The sequence below is a fragment of the Colius striatus genome, chromosome 5 (assembly GCF_028858725.1).
Source record: "Colius striatus isolate bColStr4 chromosome 5, bColStr4.1.hap1, whole genome shotgun sequence".
In the NCBI taxonomy this organism is placed as follows: Eukaryota; Metazoa; Chordata; class Aves; order Coliiformes; family Coliidae; genus Colius; species Colius striatus.
The window spans coordinates 53,026,442-53,049,701 of NC_084763.1; the positions used below are offsets into that span (position 1 = coordinate 53,026,442).

General features: G+C 37.8%; 1 protein-coding gene across 1 annotated transcript in view; it reads left to right on the forward strand.

Moving 5' to 3' along the window:
• NEBL (nebulette) overlaps positions 1–23,260 on the forward strand; it is a 96,379-nt gene that overhangs the window by 14,114 nt on the left and 59,005 nt on the right. Inside the window, 7 exon segments of the mRNA XM_061997097.1 lie at positions 1,175–1,285; positions 8,224–8,325; positions 10,218–10,319; positions 17,728–17,835; positions 19,342–19,446; positions 22,654–22,731; positions 22,734–22,760. Coding sequence (XP_061853081.1) covers positions 1,175–1,285; positions 8,224–8,325; positions 10,218–10,319; positions 17,728–17,835; positions 19,342–19,446; positions 22,654–22,731; positions 22,734–22,760 — 633 coding nt within the window.

Sequence of the window (23,260 nt, forward strand, 5' to 3'; positions counted from 1 at the left end):
AACACCCCTCTCCCCTCTGCCCTGTTTTGTCTTAATCTCTCAGCCTGTATATCATTTTGTAATCGGAGGTATTCAGGACAGATACTAATATATTGCCTTGGGCATCCTGATCTGTTACTCACAAGCAATCTCACTGCCTTAAATGCAAACAGATACAACACTTTCTCACAATTGTAGTATCCTGTCCTAAGAGTCTGTATCACCATAGTTGAAATTCCCATCTCAAGACTTTCACAGTATTTTATTGTTATTGAGGGTTTTAGTTTCAAATCCTACTCCTCCTGATCAGCTTTCAATCTTATTTAGTATTTGCTGTTTTCTTAGGGATTATTTTAATGCTTGCCTCTGAGAGCTGTTAGAAAATGAATTTTCCTGACACTTGCTGCTTCTTCAGGCCTCAAAACCTGGTGAATTTTCATAATGTAAGCCTAAAAGCTTCTGACAAGGATAAGTGCAAGATCAGCTTTTCAGGCAATTTTAGTACGTGAGTGTGCGTATACGTAAGTACAACACCGTGCACTGAAAGCTGGATGAATGCCCAACATTAAGCTCAGTTTCCATTATAAAAATAAATTTGTTTATAAACTCACAATCCAATTCCATTTTCCTTTACTGTGATGACAACTGAATGTAAATATTATATATCTTTGTAAACCTGGAGGCTAGTCAAAATGTGTATTATGCTAGTAATTTCCTATCAGTGGAAGAAATAGATGTTTGGGCTCTGTTTATTTCATGTAAACCTGTTTGTTTGAGGAATGCATGAAATTCTGAGTATAAGAAAAAAACCCCTCAAACCCGGAATAGTTACTTAGCTGATAGATTCAAGTGTGTTTTGAGGAAAAACCGCTTTCTCTTATGCTTTTCCTTGGGCTCTCTTCCCACCTTGTTAAGGTTAATTTTCTGTTTCTATATATTTCTTTTTTTTCCACCCCTGTGTACTCACACCTCTGGAGCAATAACAGATGCAGAGAAATCTTTCTGCTGACTATGCCTCATGTCTCTGTCTAGGGTGAAAGCTGTTCTCATTTCAGGGTTCTGGTTCCATAAAAGAGCTTAATCATTTATTACATTTGTCCCTGAATAAAGGCACACGATGACACTAGTTTTAACCTAGTTCATATTATTAAACCTACTCAACTGAGGTCACAAAAGTATAATGTTGCTCTTTCAGGTTCTGTATAAACAAAAATACGATGCTGAAAAAGGAACTTCAGATTATGCACATATGAAGGAACCTCCAGATATTAAGCATGCCATGGAAGTCAATAAATACCAGAGTGATGTAAGTATACCCCCATCTGAAATACGTTTACTTGTTTTAGATGGGTACATCTATTATAGCTCACTGAATTGAACTGGGCATGGAATATTTTCATATTTCATGAGCTGATAGTTTCTTACATTGTTTACTCAGAAGTAGTTTGGGACACGATGTGTGTATAAAATATGCTGTGAGTAATGATATGTGACTTCTGTTCTCAACTGCAGTGGAAAGTGGTTGTTATTGCTGATTGGTAGTAATGGTTATTAAATGCTGTTGCTTTGAAATAAAATAACAAACACAGGTTCTCTGAATTCATGTGTACCCACTGGTACTGTAAAAGTGTATAAAGCTCTTTGTTTACATGAACACCAGCATGATTTCAGTGTCTTACACTGTCAACATTTGGATAATTCTTTAAAGGAGTCTGTATAGAGAAGAAAAGGAGATTGTTTCAGCTCTGCTCCTGCACACTTTTATACACATGAATAACTTTGTTCCTATCTTGTGAATACATATGAAATGAATTTCAAAGAACTATGTATGACTTATTTTACAGAATCAGAGCCATAGTATTCAATTCGATGCTTTTTTTTTACAGCTGCTTATTATCTACTTTAAGTTCTTTAGGTGTTCACAATAGAAAAGCTGAATCATAATATTCACATCATTTTTAGTTAGTATGAAGCCAGGTTGGATTTTGTGGTTAAACTTACTTATACTAACTCTACAACATTGCTGGGAGAAGAAGTGCTACCAAGACTAGTGTCTTGAAGGAGACAAACACAACTGTAAAGAAAAGTGTGTGTTTTAGGTTTTGTAAAAGCTGACTTATGAGAAAAGTAGGTTTTAGGAGAAGATTGGCTAAAATAGTGAGATTCTTTTAAAGGATACACACACAAATCCAGTAAGAACAGCTGACATGTAAATACCTTTAAAGTTATGACCCATTTTTGTTCTTCTTAGGTAACTGGGTCAAGTCAGGTAGGTATGTGATTTTGTAACTACTGTTTTTCAGATAATTGAGAAAATTTGTTTCCTGCTAATAATGTAGAAAATGAAGCCTGTGTGTGCATTTTGAATTATCTTAAATTTACCCTATCTTCCCTTCTGACAGTGTGACAAACACTCTTAGGTTATGTGGGCTGAAAACTAAATGTCAATGTTAGATGTATGTCCGTGTGTGCAGAATCTTGACAGCTGGCTGCTGATTAAAAGGCTGCTGGAAAACTTCAGGGAAGCATTATGTTTGAAGAATAACAACTTCTTCTGCTGGGAAATACCTGCATTGGAACTCCCAGTAGTAATTTGCAACCTGCCTTGATTACAGAATTCCTTCTTCCTTTCAAAGTCTATCTGTCTCTGCTGTTGGAAGCATCCGGATAGGAGATTGACGGAGGGTAGGAGCTGGGAACGTGAACTTCTCTCCCTATTAAAAGAGCGTTTTTTACCTAGCAGTAGGAATGGTGGCCTACTAGGGAAGAAAATAATGTTGGGGAGATGGGAAGCTATCTCAGAGAAGGTATTGGAACCAGGAGGAGCATGAGATGAGTTTTTGTGTCAAAATTGTCATGATCTGAGGATTAATATGCTAATGCAAAACCCATCCCCTTCTACAGCTGTACATCACCTGCTAACAGAATTAAGGAGGGCAGGGTATAGATGTGAGAGTAAATGAAATTCAGTTGTTTCATTCTCTTTCACCCTTAAAGCAAGCAGAAAAAAGGAAATGAAGGGAAACGGGAGGAAAAGGTGTTTTGATAAATGAGAACTTTTAACAGCATGTTAAAAATAATGAAAAAATATGAAGGAAATTATTTTCAGCCTGAGAAAACTTAAAAATCAAACAAATGCTTCAACATAAAGCTCTGACCAGTTCGTTTCATCTGTTTAAGAACAGATTCTTTCTGGTTGTGCATGGGGAACTGCAGTGCAATGGGGACATATCTTTATCAAACATAAAGGAGCAAGTTATGTAAGTCCTGTTATTGTTCAGGGGAGGTACAGAGCTCCTGTGAGTAATTGTTTGGACAACATGGTGACTAGCTGCAGATTTCTTGTTTTAAGTAGAGGTTTAATTAAGAGCCAAGTCTTTCATATTTGAGTCAGAACGTGGACTAGTGAGCATCCCATATTGTATTGTTTTTGTCTTTCCAAACTATTTCAGGCTATCTGTAGAATCACAGCTTTGAAAGTACGGGGAAAAATGAGGGAAACTACTGGGGGAGTGGAAGGACAAAGCTCTTTTATCCACCACTCAGTGCAGTATACCTAAGGGAGTAGAATGCATGTTTACCTACAATGCTCTGCCAACTCAATTCAACCTTTACATGCAGGGTTTGCATCTAATAGGATTAGGATGTGTTTAAGACTATTTACTGAGCCTTAAAATAAGGCTGACATTTATACTCAACTCTGTGAAATGTGCAATTTCCTTTAAAAATTAAGACTATATTCAACTTACAATACATTTGTGCTGACATTTTGAAACTGTCATGTGCTGTAGGCCTTCACACCACTTTGAATATCATTAACACGGTCTATGAGTGTGGGCTGAAGCTGTGTAATAGGGAAGTACTGTAAAGTCTCCTGAATAATGTGATCATGTATAAGAAAAACATTTTTATTTTCTTCATACTTATCACTGAAGAAAATTGTTCTCAAAAGAACAAAAGTGACTTTTTAAATGGTAGAGAATTGTACTGGAAAATAATTTAAATACTACATGATGCTTGAACAGAAGCCTGTTTATCCAAACCCAGAGCACTTTTCTCTATACATTGTTTATATTTTGTAAAGTGAGTGTTCATGGTAGTACACGAAGGCATTTGGAGAAAAGTGAAGTAGAGACCATTGCAGTCTGAATGGTGTCAGTAGTGGTAATTTATGTTTCACTGACCATCTAAATTTGAATATTTAAGAAGTGTGTATTGTCTTAGGAGTAAGCTTTTTTTTTTTAATGTTCAGGATACTGTGCAGTCACAATCTGCACATAAGATCTTAAACTTGATGTGCTTAAACATCATCAACAACATACCAAAATGTCAATGTTTGTTTTGATGCAGATCATGTTAAAGCCAAGCTTCTCCTGGTTCTCTGTTCAGCATCTGCATTAGAAAAATCACCTTTCATTGACTAACTTTCTGCTGACAGTGGTTGTCAACAACAGATCCCCCTGGACCACTTCCAAGTGGTGCTGAAAACGATGTGTTTACTCCTGATGTAATTGGGACCAATCAATTTCCAAGCCCATTACCGGAAAGGATGCCCGCATCAATCTGTAATGGGCCAGAAATGTGTTTGTCTCTTCTACATGAGCCGGGAAACACTTTTCAACACCGTTTGAGTGGGGATCAGAAAAGCAGTTGCTGATGATGATTGTCACCAGCTAGTCATTTTCTTAGTGTTGATGGACCCCAAAGTGCAGATGAGAGAAAATGGGGCAGAGACACAGCTGACAGGCCATTAGTTAGTAGACTTGCAGCTCTTAGGAAATACTAAGCAGGGGTGATCAGTAAGAGACAAATTCTCTTGTAGATAGCTGTGCCCAACTCCTTACTGACTTCTGTGTGTGCATCTCAAGAGGGCAAAATGTGTTCCTAGCTGCTTGTGCATGTTCTAGTAATTTATTACCAATAACATGGAATAGTTTTGGAATTGAAATAGGAGAGAAGACAGAAGATTGTAGGAAAGGTCTGAACCCTTTAAACTTAGGTGTTCTGCACCATGTAGCAGAAGTTTCAGTTTGTTGATTGACAACCTGAGACATTTTAAAGCATTATTAGAAGTCTGTCTGCTTTGCAGCATCGTTGTGCATTCCAATGCACTGTCACCATCATGAAAGGTGAAACATTTTCAGGACTCTCAGCTGAAGTAAATAGATCAGCATTTTTATCCTCAGTGGACCTTTTCCCTTTTTATAAGTGCTAGAGGTTTGGCCATATTAAAATTAGTCTACTAATTATGAGCAAGCCCTGAATATTTTGCATGCTTTGCAAAAACTCGTGGCAATTCAGAATATATAAGCACATTTGGGATTAAAGATGAGAAATGGCTTTTGTTCAGATCATTGGTGTTTTTAAGAAATATTCAACAATGTAACCACTGTATATTGTAAATTCAAAGTGGATAGGAAAACACTTTAAATTTGGTTAAAATTTGAAATTTACCATTTACAACTTCAAAACTAGAGATGGTATAATTTTTTCCCACTTTTTGTCCCTGCTTCTTTCACACTTGCGTTTCCCACTGGTCTGCTGTAACTCTCCATTTAGGTCTTTCTCTGCTGCTCTTAAGTTGTCAGTATCTTGGTTACTTTTTCCTATGCAAAGGACAGTTTGAGCAGATGTTTTCTAGACCTGTGGTCCGCATAAAAAGGAACAGTTTGTTGGTGATGTAGAACCTGAGCAACTCTTTAAAGTGGAGACACTGGGTATTGTGCAATGCATGGAGGTGCCAGGCAGGGTTTGAGCCTCTCCAACTCAGAATAAACAATGTCCTCTTCCCTGAGTGCTTTTGCTGTTTCCATTCTCTTGCTTGACCAGGCCTTGTTTTCTTTTCTCCTCTCTTGCAGACTTCTCCACTTTCAATTTTCTTGGTGCCTACAGATGCACACACCAGCCTGGTTGCTTTGCCCCTTCTAAATCTGTTCTCCTGCTCTCTCAGAATAGCTCTGGTTTTACTGTTCTAACATAGCACTATAAAAAAATAAAAAGCTAGATGGAACAGAATAGCAGCTGTGTAATGGAGGCCAGCACACTGTCCCAATGGGAAAGGGTCAGCATCCAGGGATTGAGGTTATTCAGGAAATGGGAAACATATTTTTTCTTTCTTTGGCCTACCTCTGACAAACTACTGTTCTGCTGCATAACATTTTTATTCTCACCGGAGTATGACAAGCTGCAGAATGGAGCAAATATATATTGCAGACATTTGTAAAATGCTAGATGACTTTCCCTCAGACATAAGTAATAGGTATACTGGTTTAGGTGCAGGAAGAATAATAATTCACTCAGGGAAAGCTATAGCAATTGGCCTTGCATCGAATATAATTGGAAATGGTGAAACATAAAGGACTGTCACTGTCTTATCCCCTTGCCCACCCCCCCTTCCCCCTTGAAATTAACCACAATCCATTATTTCTTGTATTATATGATCATGTCATTTGGGAGCAATAAGTGACCACATTTCCTTAACTTTATCACCACTATTCTTGATTCTCTGTTGTTAAATTCACTCCATTCCTAATTTCTATTTTGAGCACATATGCTGGCCTTTAATTTGCAATTTACATGGATGATAGGGTGCTATTCAGAAACCTGTTTCTGCTGCCATTGTGGTTTTCACCTCACCTCATGTGGTCATTAGTATGAACAGCATATAATTAACTAAATTCATGTAAAGCCCTGAATTGCAAATGCTTGTCTGTACCTATAGTTTCTTAAAAAAATAGAGGAAACCTAAACCTAACCAAAACAAAACCTGAGTGGTTTAAACAAGCTGTAAGAGTCAGTTTCTGTTTTCTTGGTTGGTGATACTTTGGTCTGTGTTCATCCAACCTATTTATTTATTTATTTAATCAGCCATTACTTTAGTGTGTCACTGGTAGGTTAAAAATTATAAGGTCTATTTGTGGGCAAATGGCCAACAGTGAAGCCTATTTAGCTTGTCTACTTAGCTGAAGCCATATGGATGCAAAATGACCTTCCTGTAGCCTGTAAAATATTTGCAAAAAAGCAAGATGATTTTTCTTTTTGCTTTGCATTTTATAATAACATTCCTACAAATTGTATTTGTCATTGAGTGCTGCAGTTCCTGACTTGGTTGCATTGTTCCCAGAGCGAAACTTTTACGTTGGAAATAAGAGCTAGATGAGGGGGTTATAAATGAAGCTTCAAGCTCAGGACTTGCTTGATGGTGAAATACTATCTCGAGAGGTTGATTAACATTGTTAAACATGAGAAGAAAAACTATAAGACTGTCCAGTAAAGCAGGAGTTATTCTGATACTTTCTATTTCCTACAGACTTTATTTTGTTTTCTAACTTTTGCCTGAAACTTCAATTTCTCAGGAACTTTTGAACACCAGGGATGATTTTCTTAATCATTCAGAATAATTCAGCAAGACAGCTCTTGGAAATTTACTTATATTGGCACGTATGTTGTAGCAAGAGAGAGGAAAAAGTCTACAGACCCTGAAGAGGGAGAAGAAGGGTAACTTGTGGTCTCGGAGCTCTGTAACATCCCTGGGGTCTATGCTGTTCCTATGATTGCTTTGCTAAATGGAGACTATTTAGACTTTCCTATGTGTGGTTTAGCCTCCTGACCAAAGTTTTCTCAGCCCATTTGTTATAGTATTGGCTTTTGCACAAACATAAAGATCCAGTCTTGCACTCCACATGCTGGAACACTCAGCCTTCTTGTTGCTGTGATTGTGTAAAGGAGCAAATAACTGGAGTTGAGGGAGTGGGGGATACTGAGGTTGGAGATATCTTGTTGAATTACATACCAGCTACACGGCTACTTTTCACTGAGAAAGACATTCACTGTGGTAGAATTACAGTTTCTGCTCAGTATAGGCTGCAGTGCTCAGTATGATAGAGAAGTTAGTTGATTTTAAAAAAGGGTACAGCATAGAAAAAAATGTAATGTTAGAAGTCCTCTGAAATTTAATGATAAAACTCAATATTTGGGTCTTTGCACTGCTTTCCTTTTCTCCTAAGCTAAACCATTTTTCATTTTAATATTGTATTTCATGCTTCTGAATTTGTTCTCCTTATCCTGTTAACTTTTGTGTGGGTCTTACTGAATAATCCCTGTCAAGCAGGACTGTGTTGGAATAAATTAGGCACAATTCTGTTGAATTTGATGGCTGAGTTGATAGGTCATTCAAAGCTTATTTATAAACTTCAAACGTTTGTTTGTTTATTTTAAACAAAATTGGTTTTTTTTATTTGACAGGTATCCTATAAGAAGGATGTGCAAGATATTCATAGATACACTGAAGTGCTGAACAGACCAGACATAAAGATAGCAACTGGGATAACAAAGATAATAAGTGATGTATGTTCTCTTGTTGCTCTGTTTGTATTTTTTTGACGTGTGTCATGGTTTAGCCCCAGATGGCAGTTAAGCACCACTCCTCCCTTTGCTCATAGCCTAGATAGCAACAAGGAGTTCCTGCTGTAGTAATTCCCATAACATGCAACTCAAATTGTGGGTTACAACACTTTAAAGGTTGTTTCTCCACCCTCGGTCCCTTTGGGCCAGACCATCAGGTTTAACATTGCAATGAACTCCTCCCCTTGCCTCTGCTCCAGCTTGGATTTATCTGCAGACTGCAGTTCCTTAGGCGTACCTGCTCCAAGGGGAGCCACTCTCTAGAGATAAATCTGCTACAGCATGGCCTTACCCACAGAACAGACAAAATGAACATGACGTGTTATTTCATTTGTTCTGTTCTCAATCAGATCCTTTAGAATGCTACTGAAATTCTCAAATGCCACAAGCAGAAAATGTGCAACCCTGAGTCTGGCATGGAGGTTTGATTAAAAAAAAGTCTGAAACCCATCCAAAAAACCCCACCCCATATTAACTGTATGACCTTTGCAATCATTGGTCATTGATCTAAAGACAATGTTAGGCTTACCCAAGTTGGTTTTGTTTCAACTTTATTCAAGATAACCATTCTCAAAATAAGTCGTGCTCATGTGCTATGCTGCACATCAGAAGACATACTAAGCCTTTTTGCAGCTCAGTAGAAGACGACCACACATCCCAGGACTCCCCCTCCTCCTCCCAACTTGGCCAGTGGTGACAGGGAAATGCAATTCCCCTCTGTCTTTTGGAGAGCTGTGCAAACACGTTGCTTCTTGCACGGGGGCTCTCTTCCCTGAACTCGCCTCTCAAATTCTTTGCCCTCCCACCGTGACATCCGCTAATGGATAGGTCAAGGAGCAGTTTGAGAAATGAGAGTGTGTCATGCAGTTTAATATTTTATCATAGACAAGTTAAACAATATATATATTAAAAGTCCTGAGCCAAGATTTTAAGTAACTGCTAATAGTTTAATGTGAGACTGACTGGGCGCCTACAGAGAGACAATTTTAAGAGGCTTGAAATTCACCTTTTGAATATTCAGGGTTTTCTGAAAACCAAGAGTTTCTCCTAAATCTTGTGTTCAATACTCAGATTTATTATTTGTTGTTGAAGTCCCCTTAGAGTTAGAGTGACTTTGGGACTTTTGTTTCTCTCGGTCTGTTTTTATGACGTGTCCTTGCTGATTCACAGTGCCTGAGTAATGCAAGAAGCCTATTTTAGGCAATGGGTAATTTAGTTTGTGATAAAGCAAAGCACCTATTGTTATTCATCTGTGCTATTTTCTAATGCATTGTGGAAAAAAATTGCAGCAATTTGCATGGGAGGCTATTCAGATGGAAAATCACATAACATCAGCCTTGAGGGACTAATTCTGCTCTGTTACACCAATGCAACCTCACTGACATCCAGCAAGATGGCAGTGGTAAAACTGTGAGTGGAATTTGACCTTATGTTTCAAAAAAGCTGCCCCACAGCTTAGTTTTGTTTCAAGACTGTTTTCAGCTGCTACAAATAATCTTGTGTAAACTGCAGACCCCTGTCATAAGAAATGCTGAGCCACTGTAACTCATTCTGTCTTGATTGGGAGAACATATTTCTCAGGCTTAAGCCACATTTGGTCAAAGTTGAATTTTGTGAATGCTGTACATTGTGTTTTACAGTAAATAAATACTACATTGTTAAGGAGCTGAGCCTGAGAAAGGCTTTTTTTTGGAACTGACTAGAACAGTAGTGTCAATGCAGATTGCTAAAATATATCTTTTTGTAATAGCTTTAATGCTTACATTTCTTTTGATGATAAAACAAAAGCAAACAATTTAATGGTGATTCATATTTTCTTTTCTTTTTTTTTTAAGGCTGAGTATAAGAAAGGAAGGGGAGAGATGAATAAGGAGCCTGCTGTACTTGGAAGACCAGATTTTGAACACGCTAAAGGAGTTTCAAAACTGTTAAGCCAAGTAAGATTCTCTGTCATTTTACAATGACTTCATTCAGATATCCCATTCCTAGTAGTGCAAGAAAATATTTAGATTTTTAGATGATTGTCTCTAATTGCATGAATATTATGTTCTCAAACTTTTTATACAGAATTGCAATGAGTGGTAAATTTAAGATTCATAGGAAACAGAACATACATTTTTATGCAAAAATACAATGAACTTTGACTGTTACAACTCGTCTCTTGTGGAGATGGTGTATATTTATACAGATTATCTAGGATTTCTAAAATATTAACTGTATGTAATTTAGAGGCAAATTTTGCTACTCATTCATTTTGAGTGGAAACTTACCCTGTGATTAATCCCACTGAAGTTACTGGGGTCTTTTGTGTAACTGCTTGTTAATGTGAGTAATGGGATCTGAATTTGGCCTGACATGTAAACCACCTGCCTTCCCTCCCCCTGAAACTGAACCTTTTATGTACTACTTTCTGTAATATATTAACCTCAAAAAAAAAAAAAAAAGAAGAAAAATGTGGGGATCATATTAGTCCATAACTAAAGAGAAAGCTGGAAACACCAATATTTTCTCTTTTCCTCTTACGAGTCTTCTACTTGTAAGACCTATGCATAAGACTCTACTACACTCAGCTTGACATTGTGAGAAGATATTGTGTTGGATTGTTTGATTTTTGGTTTGATTTCTTTTTGTTAGTTTGGGAGGACTTTTCTTTTTTTTTTTTTTTTGTGGGTTTTTTGTGTGTGTGTTTTTTTCCTTCACTTTTTTTTCTGGAGTAGTTCTTTAACAATGCCTTGCATAATCCTCACTAGTAATCCTGTCAGGCTACTCTTAGAGCTTTTGGAAACTCAGGAACAAATTCTGTTCTCCAGTAGGTGGAAGATTCAAATCCTTTGATTGGAGAAGGCCATGTCTTTTGAGAGCTAAAAATCCCCACCCTAGTAGTGGAACAGTCTGAGTTACCAGTGTTGTGTAACAAATACTTGTGATTTGGCTAGATAGTAAACATCTTCCCTAGAACTAGAATAAAATGAGAATAGTGTGTCATAGAGAACAAGCAGCAAAACAGTGCAGTGTCTGTTTGCAACAGGTTGAGCTCCTTTTGCTGTCACCAAATATTTTTCTTAGATGTGTGGCTTCCCACTGGACCATCACTAAATTTGAAACATTAATAGTGCACAAAGGAATAAAGAAGAAAATACATGGTTTTTCATTGCTTTGTTAATGATATGTTTAGAATCAGAATTAGTTTGTGTTTTACAAATAGATTTCTTTCCTCCATTTTGTAATGGAATGTGCTCATTCCTCTGCTAATGGGCAAGTCTACTAAGCGATTCTTTTGTGTTTAGCATCATGTTGGCTTGGAAGTCAACCTGTGGCTTTCTAGGATGAGTCAGTGTGATGCTGTGTCAACCTTGGAGTGACTTTATAGGAAAGGGCGCTGTCATTTAGCAAACATCTGTAGTGGTTTTTAAAACTGTTTGTACCTCAATTTACTGCTTGTTATCCTTTATTTCTACCCAGTGTCTATCTACACACCCCTTTCCTTGCTGCTTATTTCAGAATCTAGTGGGGTTTCAGCTGCCTGTCATTGCAAAAGGAACCAAAGTGAATCCCTTTCCAATAGGCTTCTCAATCTCACTAAGGCTGGTACCATTGAGGTCATGGCCAAAAATTGCAACAATCAAACAATACCAGCTGGATCATGGGGTCCTGCTGGCTGATGCTGAGCCAGCTGCATCATAGGCTTCATCAATGTACTTTTTATCTCATTTTTATTAGATGTGCTTTTCCATTTGGATAGGATGCATGTTGCATCTGCAAAAACTTTCTAATAGAGTCTCTTCACTGCCAGGGACTGGGATGGCAGCAGTTCTATCTCAGATCTTTCTACAGAAGAGAGCATTTGGTGTACCATTTTAACTTTATAGAGTCCAAATAGTGCAGAAGTTGTGTCAGGAAGAGAGGAGTAGTTGACAAAATGTAGCTTGCTTACATTTTATTTGTAAAGAAGATTCTTGTTAAACCTTGATGTGCCAAACTCTGCAGTCACACTGCCTGGATCAAAGTTTTAGTATCTTTCCTTCTCTTGTTCTTTCCTCAGCCTGCACTGTTGTAGCTGCTTGCAGGGTATGCACAGGTGGCCAGGAAGACCAATAGCATCCTGGTTGTATCAGAGATAGTGTGGCCAGCAGGACTAAGGAAGTGATTGCCCCATTGTACTCGGCACCGATGAGGTCACACCTCCAATATTGTGTTCGATTTTGGGCTTTCACTACAAGAAAGACACTGAGGTACTGGAGTGTGTCCAAAGAAGGGCAACAAACCTGGTGAAGGATCTATAGAACAAGTCTTATGAGGAGTGGCTGAGGCAACTGGGGTCGTTTAGTGTGGAGGAGGCTGAGGAAAGACCTTATCGCTCCTTGCAGCTACCTGAAAGGAGAGTATGGTGAGGTGGAGATCGATCTCTCCTCCCACGTAACAAGTGATAGGACAAGAACAAATGGCCTCAAGTTGTGCTACAGGAGGTTTAGGTTAGATATTGGGAGAAATTTCTTCAATGAAAGACTTGTCAAGCATTGGATCAGGCTGCCTAGGAAATGGCAGTGCCAGGTTGACAGTTGGACTTGATCATTTAAAAGGTCTTTTCCAACCTAAAAGATTCTATGGTGGGCCATGTGCTTTTAGGAGAGGGGACAATGCTTCAGTCTGATACTCTGCCACTAGCCATCTACATGCAGCAGCACAGATGATGTAAATACCAGGCTGCTTTCAGTAGTGGGGAGGTGTGCTCAGCAATTCTCCCCCTCTGAAGGGAAGACTTCGGCCATGAGTTGTCTAGGGGTTTTATATATTATTTGAATCATTATAACATTTAGACTCAGTGATCATAAATCAAGAGCACACTAAAATGAAGATGACCCTTGTGTCCAAAGAGCAAGGCAGTGGGGCAGGATGAGGAATGCACCTGTGCAGTAGGAGAGGAAGAGCCCTAAATATGGGTCAGTCATGTCAGTGCTATTCATGGAAGGATCATGAAGCAGGCTTGTAACAATTACAAGATTAAAAAAATAGTAGAGTTAATGATCTCTTTATTATCTCCAGACTTTCTGGCTTTTAGAGTTTCCGTTTGTTTCTCAGCAAATGGGAGCATCTAAACTTTTTTGTGGTGAAAGTTGATAGTCTCCCTGAATAGCATGAATCTATAAGCTGCGACATACGGAGAAATATCATTGTTTTACACTCAAAATAAATTTGCAAAGTTGACAATTCTGATGGATGTAATGGGAAGAGAAGATGATAACATGTTTTAATGTGGTGCATATGGGTAGGTAATTGAGGGAGTATAGAGAACAGGAGAAAGAAGAGGTCAGGCAGTGTAGGTGTAATGGAGAAAACAATCAAGGCAAGCAGGAAAGCAAACGAAGTGAAGAAAATAGTGTTAATGTTTGACTGGCATTCAGGCTCTACAAAATCGGTGTACTCTCTATCTCTCCCTTTTTTCCCATTTAGTTATTTTTTTTCTTTTTCTTTTTTTTTTTTTTTGTGAATTTAACAAGGCTTTTGTCAACAGCAGCAGCAAAAATAATAGCTCCCAGGACTAGTATATTTACCCACAGCACGTGGTAACCCCTTTCTGTTGATTTTAAACCAAATTTCAAACAGAAACTGTGTTAGGCCTTGTAAAAACATGAAGCTTGTGAATTTGCTGAATGTACATTGTATAATTTGGTTTATTTTTTGTATTTTGTATAAAAACAAGCTCTTGTTCACATATTCTTTGTCCTCTAATGCATTTTATTAGCTTTTTCAAAGAGATGTTGACATGAAGTATTCCCCTTCTGGTGTTTGGTCATTGGTTTTATGATGAATAATTTTGGATATTAGTATTTTATGCTGGATCTGGGGCTTACTGTTTCAGGGATAAAATTGTTACTGGTAAAATGTTTTTCAAACTGTACTGTCTCTGAGATTATCAGTGGCAACACAAATAGGGTTTTTGTAGTGTTTTTTTTCCCCCTTCAAACTCAGCTAGTGTTCTTAGCAACCATTATTTTAATAGCTCCTTATGTTACATTTCCTTCAGTATCTATGTGCTTTGATAGGATTTTCATTTATTTTGGACATATTTTCTGATGAACATGAGGAAATGCTTTAGCTGTATCTGCTTCATCCTGGGATCCTAGTGGTTGAATGATTCAATTTTTGTAGTTTCTTTGTAAATCTGAACAGTGGGTGATGTCATTCACTTCTGAAACTGAACACTCCCTATGTGAACAGCTTTGAACTACAGATTTGATTTAGGAATGTTACTGCAAAGCTTCAAAAGACACTGCTCTGTCCAGCTGCAGTTCTGACTTTTATAGGTTTTGTGCAAGGCCGATGAGAAGTTTGTTTATTCAGGCCTTATTTAATTCCAGTTTGGTTTTTCAAGGATGTTGTTGTGGTAAAAGCCTGCAAAATCTGCTTCTTTTTTCAACACAATTAGAGAGCACATTTCTTTTAAATTAGCCCCCACTACATACTCTCTAAAAAAGTAAACAGACTTAAGACTTTAATTAAGATGGTAAATAAGTAGCCATCATTTTCAACCTTCATTAAAGTTTTTGATTAAGGGTGAAATTTGTAGATAAGCTTCCACTAACAACCATCATCTTTACTCTCATGTGTTCTTTCCTCTTCCATTATGTTACAACATTGCTAAGACCTCACTACTTCACATGTTCTAGAATTCACTGATGAAGTATTTATCTTCCTTATTTTTTTTTAATCAGAACTCTTTCTTTCAGGCATATTTTCCTCCCTTAAGCTGCATTCATAACTTTCTCCTGTTCAAAAGAAAGATAAATACTGTGTATCTTCAGAATGACTCATCCATGGGCTTGCTCTTCTTTCTTCTCCTTCTCCCACCCCATGCTTCCTTTCAAAAGAGAGAAAGAGACAGGAAAATACTGATAAAAAAGGAAAGTGAATACGTGTGTAGCTTTCAATGAGACAAATCCCCGTGACAAGTCAGAGTTAAATTACTGCTGGAAGTGCTCTTGAGATACTGCCAGAGTCATCTGATATTATTGTGTGGCCTCCGTTTTGCCCTGGAGCGACATGTGCAGTGATGTTGAGGAGGAGAGCAAAGGTAATAAGGAGATCAGCCAGATAGGGCAGCTGGGCCTACAGGTACTGAGACATCCTTCACTGCATCAGGAACATTTACAGTCAGATGGGTGGGTAGTCTCCTTAAATTTGGGACCTTCTTGCACATTGGCATCCGAACACACAGCCTTGTGAAGACTGGGTTCACTGGCTCCCCCTCTTTCATTCACTTGCAGTCATGTGATCTGAAGTGACACTAATGAAGATTTATTACTGGAATCTGTAGATTGAAATGTATTGCTAAAAAAGTCTTTTAAAGAAATGTCATGAAATGACTGCAGCTGGAAGATGACAAACCAGTTGTGAGGAGAGATTCCTTTGGCACTGATGCTTTTACACTTAACAAGAATACCAAGGACCATGTTGTTCATTCGGCCTGAGTGCACAGTTTGTGGCCAGTTTTTGATTGGGCAGAAAACAGTCTGCAGTAGCTGGATAATTAAAACCTTAGTGCATGATGCTGTTATGATGTGAGCTGATGCCCTAGGAGTAAAAGACAATTTTGCTCACCATGTTGACTTGGTCCCTGGTTTTAGAGGCTTTTCGAATCCCATCTTCCAGCACTGCTTGGTTTGTATTAGAAGGCAAGTTTTGACTACACCTTTTAAAGGAGAAAAGCTGTCTTATTTATTCCTCATTGCTTGTACAGAATGTGTGTTTGCCTTTGACAAAGACAGTATCTTTGTATTCAGATATAAGCTTCTGCACTTGATCCAAAGCCAAGGCAAATATCAAATAATATAAACCAGATGAATCTACTTGAAAGCAATAGATATTCTAGAGTTAGTGTGAAAGGTTATGAAGGTCATCATGTGTTCAGGTAAAGTTTTCCTTTAAAAGAAACAATGTTTTAGAGTTTTTCTTCCTTTACAAAAATTAAATGCTGGAATCATAATATAGTTCTTGAACCTATACAGCTAGTTTCTGTTTGGGTATCTTAGTTTTGGTTTCTTGTTGTCCTGAGTAATGAAGTATTGTGCATTGTGGTCAACATAAGGGGGTTATGTAAGATAAACCATGTTGAGAGTCTTTTGAGACAAGAAAGAACTAAAAATTTAAAAGAAAATTCTTCCCACAACTAAAGCTGAGAAAAAGTAGTTTTTGAAGGAGATTGCTTGAGGTAGTTTAACCACTTTATCAGATATTCACATGGGAATAGAGAAAAAGGAATAAGGAAAAAGCCACATATTTATTTAATGTTGAGCGCAGTAACTGCTAATGGATGTTGCATAGGCTCAGATATCAGATATCTGACTACTATTCATGAAAGCAACGTAATTCAGACTGAATCTTGTTCTCCTCTTTTATACCCGGCTGTTGGAAAGACGCGTGATGTGTGCAGTCTTCAGATGTTTGATGATTGTGCACAACAAGGGGAGCAAAGGAGGGAGATTTCCTATTTGTTTGATTTCCTATGCTCAGATTCTGAATTCAGTTCTTCATCACATTTTATAGAATTTCTGTGATTTATTTACTTTTAATGTCATTGCCTCAACATTTATGCATCACTCATTCCATCTTCTATGTGTTGTCATTCCCCCTTTTTTCTTTTGAACAAGAGGAAAAAAGAGTGAAGGTGATGGCAGACAGTTATTTAATTATGCTAACGCTGCCATGAGGTGGGCATTGTCCCCAAGAAGTGACTGTAGTACAGAGAGACTCCTTGAAGTCTCATGGGAAATTCCAACCAGAATTAAAAATAGACCTAAGGGCACTGGTGACAACCTAGCGCAGTGTGAGTGACATGTGGACCTGGTGGTGGTGAGACAGCTGAGTAGGAAGTTTGATTCTGACTTCCCACTTGCAAGTGGTTGAAAAATTTACAGGAGATTTATTTGACAAGTTTTACATTTTCTTAATCTCATAATTTTTTTTCATCAAAACCACATTTTTAATTATGAATGGAACAAGTAGAATATTACAGCTGGCTGAACTGTTCTGGTTTATTTGGTTACTTAGGTGAGTCATATGGTTTTATTTCTGTTTCCTTTTTGTAAATCCTTCAGCACCAATCATGGCATATGATAATCTTAATTTTTTACAAAAAATGTTAGTAAAATTTAGATAAATAAAAATTACTTTCAAACTAGCACAAGAGTCACAGGTGTGGCTAAACTGAGCTTCTTTAAACATCTTCATTGTTTAAAGATTTATGGGTAAGGCAAATGTATTTAAAAAGCTCCTTTGTAGTCTGAATTCTCTGTGCCTTCTTTAAGTGCTACATGTTAATATTAGATATGTTTGTTCTGGTGGAAGGTGAAATACAAAGAGCAGTTCAGTAAGGAAATGAAGAGCCACCAGTACAATCCTCTTGACAATGCTTCCTTCAAGCAAGCACAGATTGCATCCACCTTGGCGAGTGATGTAAGTGAATTTGCTTTGTATTTGACATGCATCTACGTCCTGAAAAACCTAATGTATGTTCTCAAGCAAGGGTTTTTTTTTCAATTCTATGAATTAATTTGAGCATCAGTCTCTGCTATCCAGTGTGTCTGTGTAGCAAGTACAGTGTTATTCATTTCTTCCTGTGCATCTGACAAAGCCCTTCTCCAAGGGCCTGTAGAGTTTTTCATCACCATTTTAGATAAGATTCGTTTTTCTTAACTCTATGTGTTAAAAGGTAGGACTGTTTACTCTGAGCTGATAACTTTGTACTTGGTTTCTTTGTATTTGGGAAAGAAACAAGTGGGTCTAGAGGACAGTTCTTTGGACCTGTTGTAGATGCCTCTCTTTAGAGCAGGAAAGTGCTGGCATCTCTCCAGTGGTTGTAGAAGGAGGCTGTGTGAGTAGCTGAGTTTTGGATTTCTACCTTTTATACTTTGTTCTGCCAGCTGATCTTCTGAATGGTGTTACAAAGTACAGCAGTCAGTAGATTCAACAATGGGCACCTGCTACTGGAGCCAGATTGAAGAAGACATCTATATTGAGTCATAATGCTGTTGAGATGGTATATTTAACAGTGTGTCTCATGCTAGAAATGTGAGTTCTTCTTTGAGGCTGTGGCCCCACATAGGCAAGAGACAAGCCTTTATTTTGCAGTCTGGCATCTCCCAAGTGTTGGACACCACTCAATGGAAATGGGAGAGCTGGCACTGGGAAGGATCCAGAAAAATATGTAACTGTTTCCAGAACCTAAATGTTTAGTACAAAATTCACTGAAGTAATTACTAAATGAGTGAAGAACACGACACGTATGTGAATGCAACTAAAGGTGTTGTTTTAAAAGATTTGGTATCCAAGATAGGTAAGGTAGATAGTTTTCTTCCTCTAAAGATGGGCATCCAACTGTCAGAAGTATGAAAAATCCTACTTATAGGCTGATAAGTAATTATCTTCTGCTATTTCATTAAGTGATTTTCTTTTGCCTTAGATGACTATATTGCCTATCCTTGCTGAACGCAATCTGTATTAAATAAAACACTCAGGAGCACTTCAACTGTTTTACGTACAACTTTTTAAGGGTGACAGTGTAATTCCTAAACTAAGATAAAAAGAACAAGAATCAACATTATTTAAAATATTGTTGATTCAAGTTTTCAGGGTCGGGGGTGAGATGGGATGCGAGTGGGTGTTGAGGCCTAGGGTGGAATTTCTTTCTAGTCAGAAAAGCCAATACAAATTGTGAATTTTACTGTGTCTTTTTTGGGGGAAAGGTTTGAGTAATTCCCAAATACTTGCTTGATAGAAGGAATAATTTCTTGTTTAATTCCTTTTTCTCCAAATAATAGTAAATGACCACCATCTAGTGGCTGGTAGAGATTGTTCAGGCAATCACTTAATGCTTTCTGTTTCTGGATGGTCACACTACAATACAAAGCTGTGAATTATTTTGTTAATCTTTACTTTATGTAACCTGAATTCTCTTTCCAGGTAAATTACAAGAAAGATTTGGAAAGCCTACATGATCCAGCCTCTGATCTACCAAACCTGCTGTATTTAAACCATGCTTTAAATATCAGCAAAACCTTTAGCGATGTAAGTTGCCTTTACAAGAATGATCTGAAAAATATATGTAGAGGGAACATAGTACATATCATCAGTGTAGGATGCATGAATTTTTGGTAAGTCTTGTAACCAGTGTGGTGGGGAGATGTAGTGAAGAAAAAAAGGCTTTTAGGGAGAGATATTTCAGCTATTAGAACAACTAATATAGTGGGTTATAGTCACAGAGACTCCTCATACTTGAGGATTACTACTTGTGTGTCTGTTTTCTTCATTTGTTCATCTAAAACACTTCTGTCCTTGCAAATCTTGTTTTGGCCAAGTTCTAACTGCTTTCATTTGCAAGTCTCTGTACAGAAGTAATCATCATGCTAGTTTAATATTTGGACTTTTGCCATAAATAGTCTCTTGAGTACTAACTTCTCTTAGAGCTTCTTTGTGTTAACCTTTTTTCCCTTCTTAATGTCTGAGGGTTTGTACATTGGTTCAGGTAATGAGCACATAGTCCATTCTGCCACATAACAAGACATGCCCCTTGATGGGGCTGATGGTCTAACATAGGACAGTGATGGAGGTTAAAATGAGGGAAAAGAAGTTCTGGCTTCTGAGCAGTGCTGAAGCTTCTCTCTTACTCCAAGGGCACCTATGTTGTAAAAGTGCTGCTTGTAGACTGGTTAGCTGCATTTACTCCAAAAACCATAGAGGCACCACAGATCTGCTGTGGAAAGTTATGAGTGGGTGGTGTTGGGAAGGAAAATTGCTCACTGTTGGCAGGACAAGAGTGTTTCACACACAAAAGGTTAGCCCTAATGGCTTGGAGCATACTGTGTCACCCTGTGAGTCAGTGCTAGCTTTATGGAAGCTTATGTCTGAAATAATTAAATAATCCAGCTTTCTCATCTGCACTTGATTTTTCTGTGTTGCTTTTTAGTCAGTCGAAGCTTGCTTTTATGTGTCTCTCTCTAGTATGTGAAGCTAATACTGACTATGCCCTTTAGTATGGCTAATAAATGAGTTGATAGCTTTCACTTCCTGCATTCTTCATATGCATTTTGGCTTAATTTTAGTTTCCTTCAATGTTAAGGTAAAATTGGCATTCTTTTTGATGATTAAATGAACATCCTCAGAATGAACTTAATCAATTTGTCATTTCTAATGAGGTAAAAACCTGGACATAACCTTAAGGCAGCTCACTTGTTGGAAAATTTATTACTTTGTTGCCCATGAGGGATTGATTCATATTGTCTATGCCCTCTTCTGAGGACTCTGTAAATACTAAGTGTCTGATTTTTGCATTGTCCAGACACTAGTGGATATATTTTCTTGCTATGAGCCAGAGGAGGAATGCTTTCCAGTCCCTAACACCTCCACCCTTTATTTGTCTTGTAGAGAAATCCCATTTTCAAAATCCCTCTCAGATTTTATCTCCCCATGTCATCTCTTTGAATTTAACGTGACTTACTCTCCAGCCTTTCTTCATACTTTTCCGATACCTTCTTTGTGTTCTCCTCCATGTCTTTCTATGGCTCATACCAAAGCTTTAAGTCTGCTTCTATCTTATGAAACAGATTTCCTAATGGTGCTGTTAACTAATTTTCAAAGACTGATTGTAAGCACTTCAGTTTGTTTCTAAATGTACAACACAGAGCTTCTTGCTTATTGCCCAGTTTTGCTGTTTCTCTCTAGTATACCTTTTTCCCTTGAACTTTGTGCTTTTCCATGTCTTTTGTATAATACAGCTGCACATGCCTTGATGTGAAACATTGGAACCTGTATGGTTAATTAAACTCATAAACTATTATAGTTGATTGAATTGGTTTGCTCATTGACCTAGAATATAGAAGTGTGTGCAACTTTATGAAACACATACACTATAATACCAATGCAAAACTGTTACACAAGTAAGCTTCCATGGGCATAAATTCCAACAGTAAGAGGAAAGTTTGATGAGTATGTTTGAACATGAATAGACTGATTTTGACAGGTTGAACTCAGCCTGTTTTTTATTTCAGTGAGGAAGAGAGTTCACAAGGTGGAACTTTTCCCTCATATGGTATACATGTAATTCTCTTTGACCTGAACTCTGGAGGCACAAAATGATAAAAACCTGATACATGTACCCAGCTAGTTTATGGGTTTTTTGCACATTTTAAAATATTATGTTCCTGTCATGGTTTTGTGTGGAGCTGTTTCTGGTAACAGGGAAGAGACTATAAAGATGATTCCTGTAAGAAGTTCCTTGAAACTCTACCCAGCTCTTCTCCACAGGATGCAGGGGTTATCTGTGCTCCAGCACAGCTCCTACTCTATTCACTTGCTGACCTTGGGGTCCGCATGTTCACTTCCAACTCCTTCCAACTCCTTGTATCACCACCAGCTAGAAAAGAAGGAAGAACAAAGCAAGAAGGAACAGGAAGAACTCTCCTCTTCTGGCTACTTAAAAAGTGATCGGTGAGGCGCTTGAGCCCAGGCTATGCTGCAGTGGCTGTTCACAAGTGCAATCCCTCTACTGACTGGCACGGGAGCTTTGACCTGCTCTGTCTCAGACCTGAGCTGGTTCACCCTTCCTTAGTCAACCCGGTAGGCCACGGGGAGCCAAGTTAACCCTATGCCTGCCAAATCCAGGACAGAGCCTAACTGGCTCAGCCCAGAAGTGGGTCTGACTCAAAACTGGGAAGAGTTTCAAAATTTAAGACCCATTGTACAGAGAAGCTATCTTTACAGCCCCTTCCCCATTGCCAGAAACAGCTCCACACAAAACCATGACAGTTCCTTTCATACAATTTTTTTTTTTAAAAGTTTTGTTCCATGAGTTGAGGAATGGATTAAAAGTGTGAAGGCAGTACCTGTAGACTGAGACAACTTTCGTTTTTTTCTGCTACAGAAGTGATTTTTGTTGTGTGATGTTTCTAATGATTTCCACTAGGAGGCAAACCCAGACCATCATATGTGTTTCTGTACTCTTCAAGTGTAAATAATAGTCTTTATTTTCTAGTGAACGTAATCATTTGACTTTTGGATGAGCAGGACAAACATTTTTTCTAGGAACTTAAAAAAGTTGTTTACTATAATATTCTTTTTTATGTCATCACAATATTTTAAATTCTAATTTAATAGTAGAACTGAGTTGGGACAACTAAAATATAGTTGTTTCTCCTATAGTTATTTTAAATTGTATTTAAATTATAAAACCTTCTGAATTTTGTTGGTGAAAATGTTCTTGGGTATTTTGTTTTTCAGTAGGAATATACGAAATTATTTAAGCAAAGCATGGACTTCTATCATTTCACCCCAGATACAACTAACCCAATCCACCACAAAAAAAAACCGCAGTACTTCAAACTCAGGTATACACAGTCATAAATGCATCTTGCAAAGAGAAAAATGCAGCATTCTAATGATGAAATCAGGCACAAAACTGCTTGACACATTACTGCGATGTACAGTACATTGAAGTCCTGTATGAGGAGAGTGTATTTTGCAGGACTAGAACCTAATGCAGAAGCCTGATTGGGAAGAAGGTTTTTTAATACTTTTCTCAAATTCCAACATGACTAGTTTTGCAGATAGTGCTGAATATGATATATATTCTGAATATCATATTTGATTTGTAGCCATTTGCATTCCTTTATGGCTTTTGTGGACTATTCCACCATATCACAGGCTGATTGATTGAGCTAAATAATGTTTTCCCACTCTTTTAAAATGGGCATGAAAAAGTTCAGAAAACTTCTCCAGGTTTCCAAACATTTGGTATTTGCTTTGTGAGTCAGAAAAAGTTCCATGTTGGTATCTTAACCCTGTGTCCTTCAGTGTGGTTTTGCTGCCAGCTTTAAGGTCATGGTCA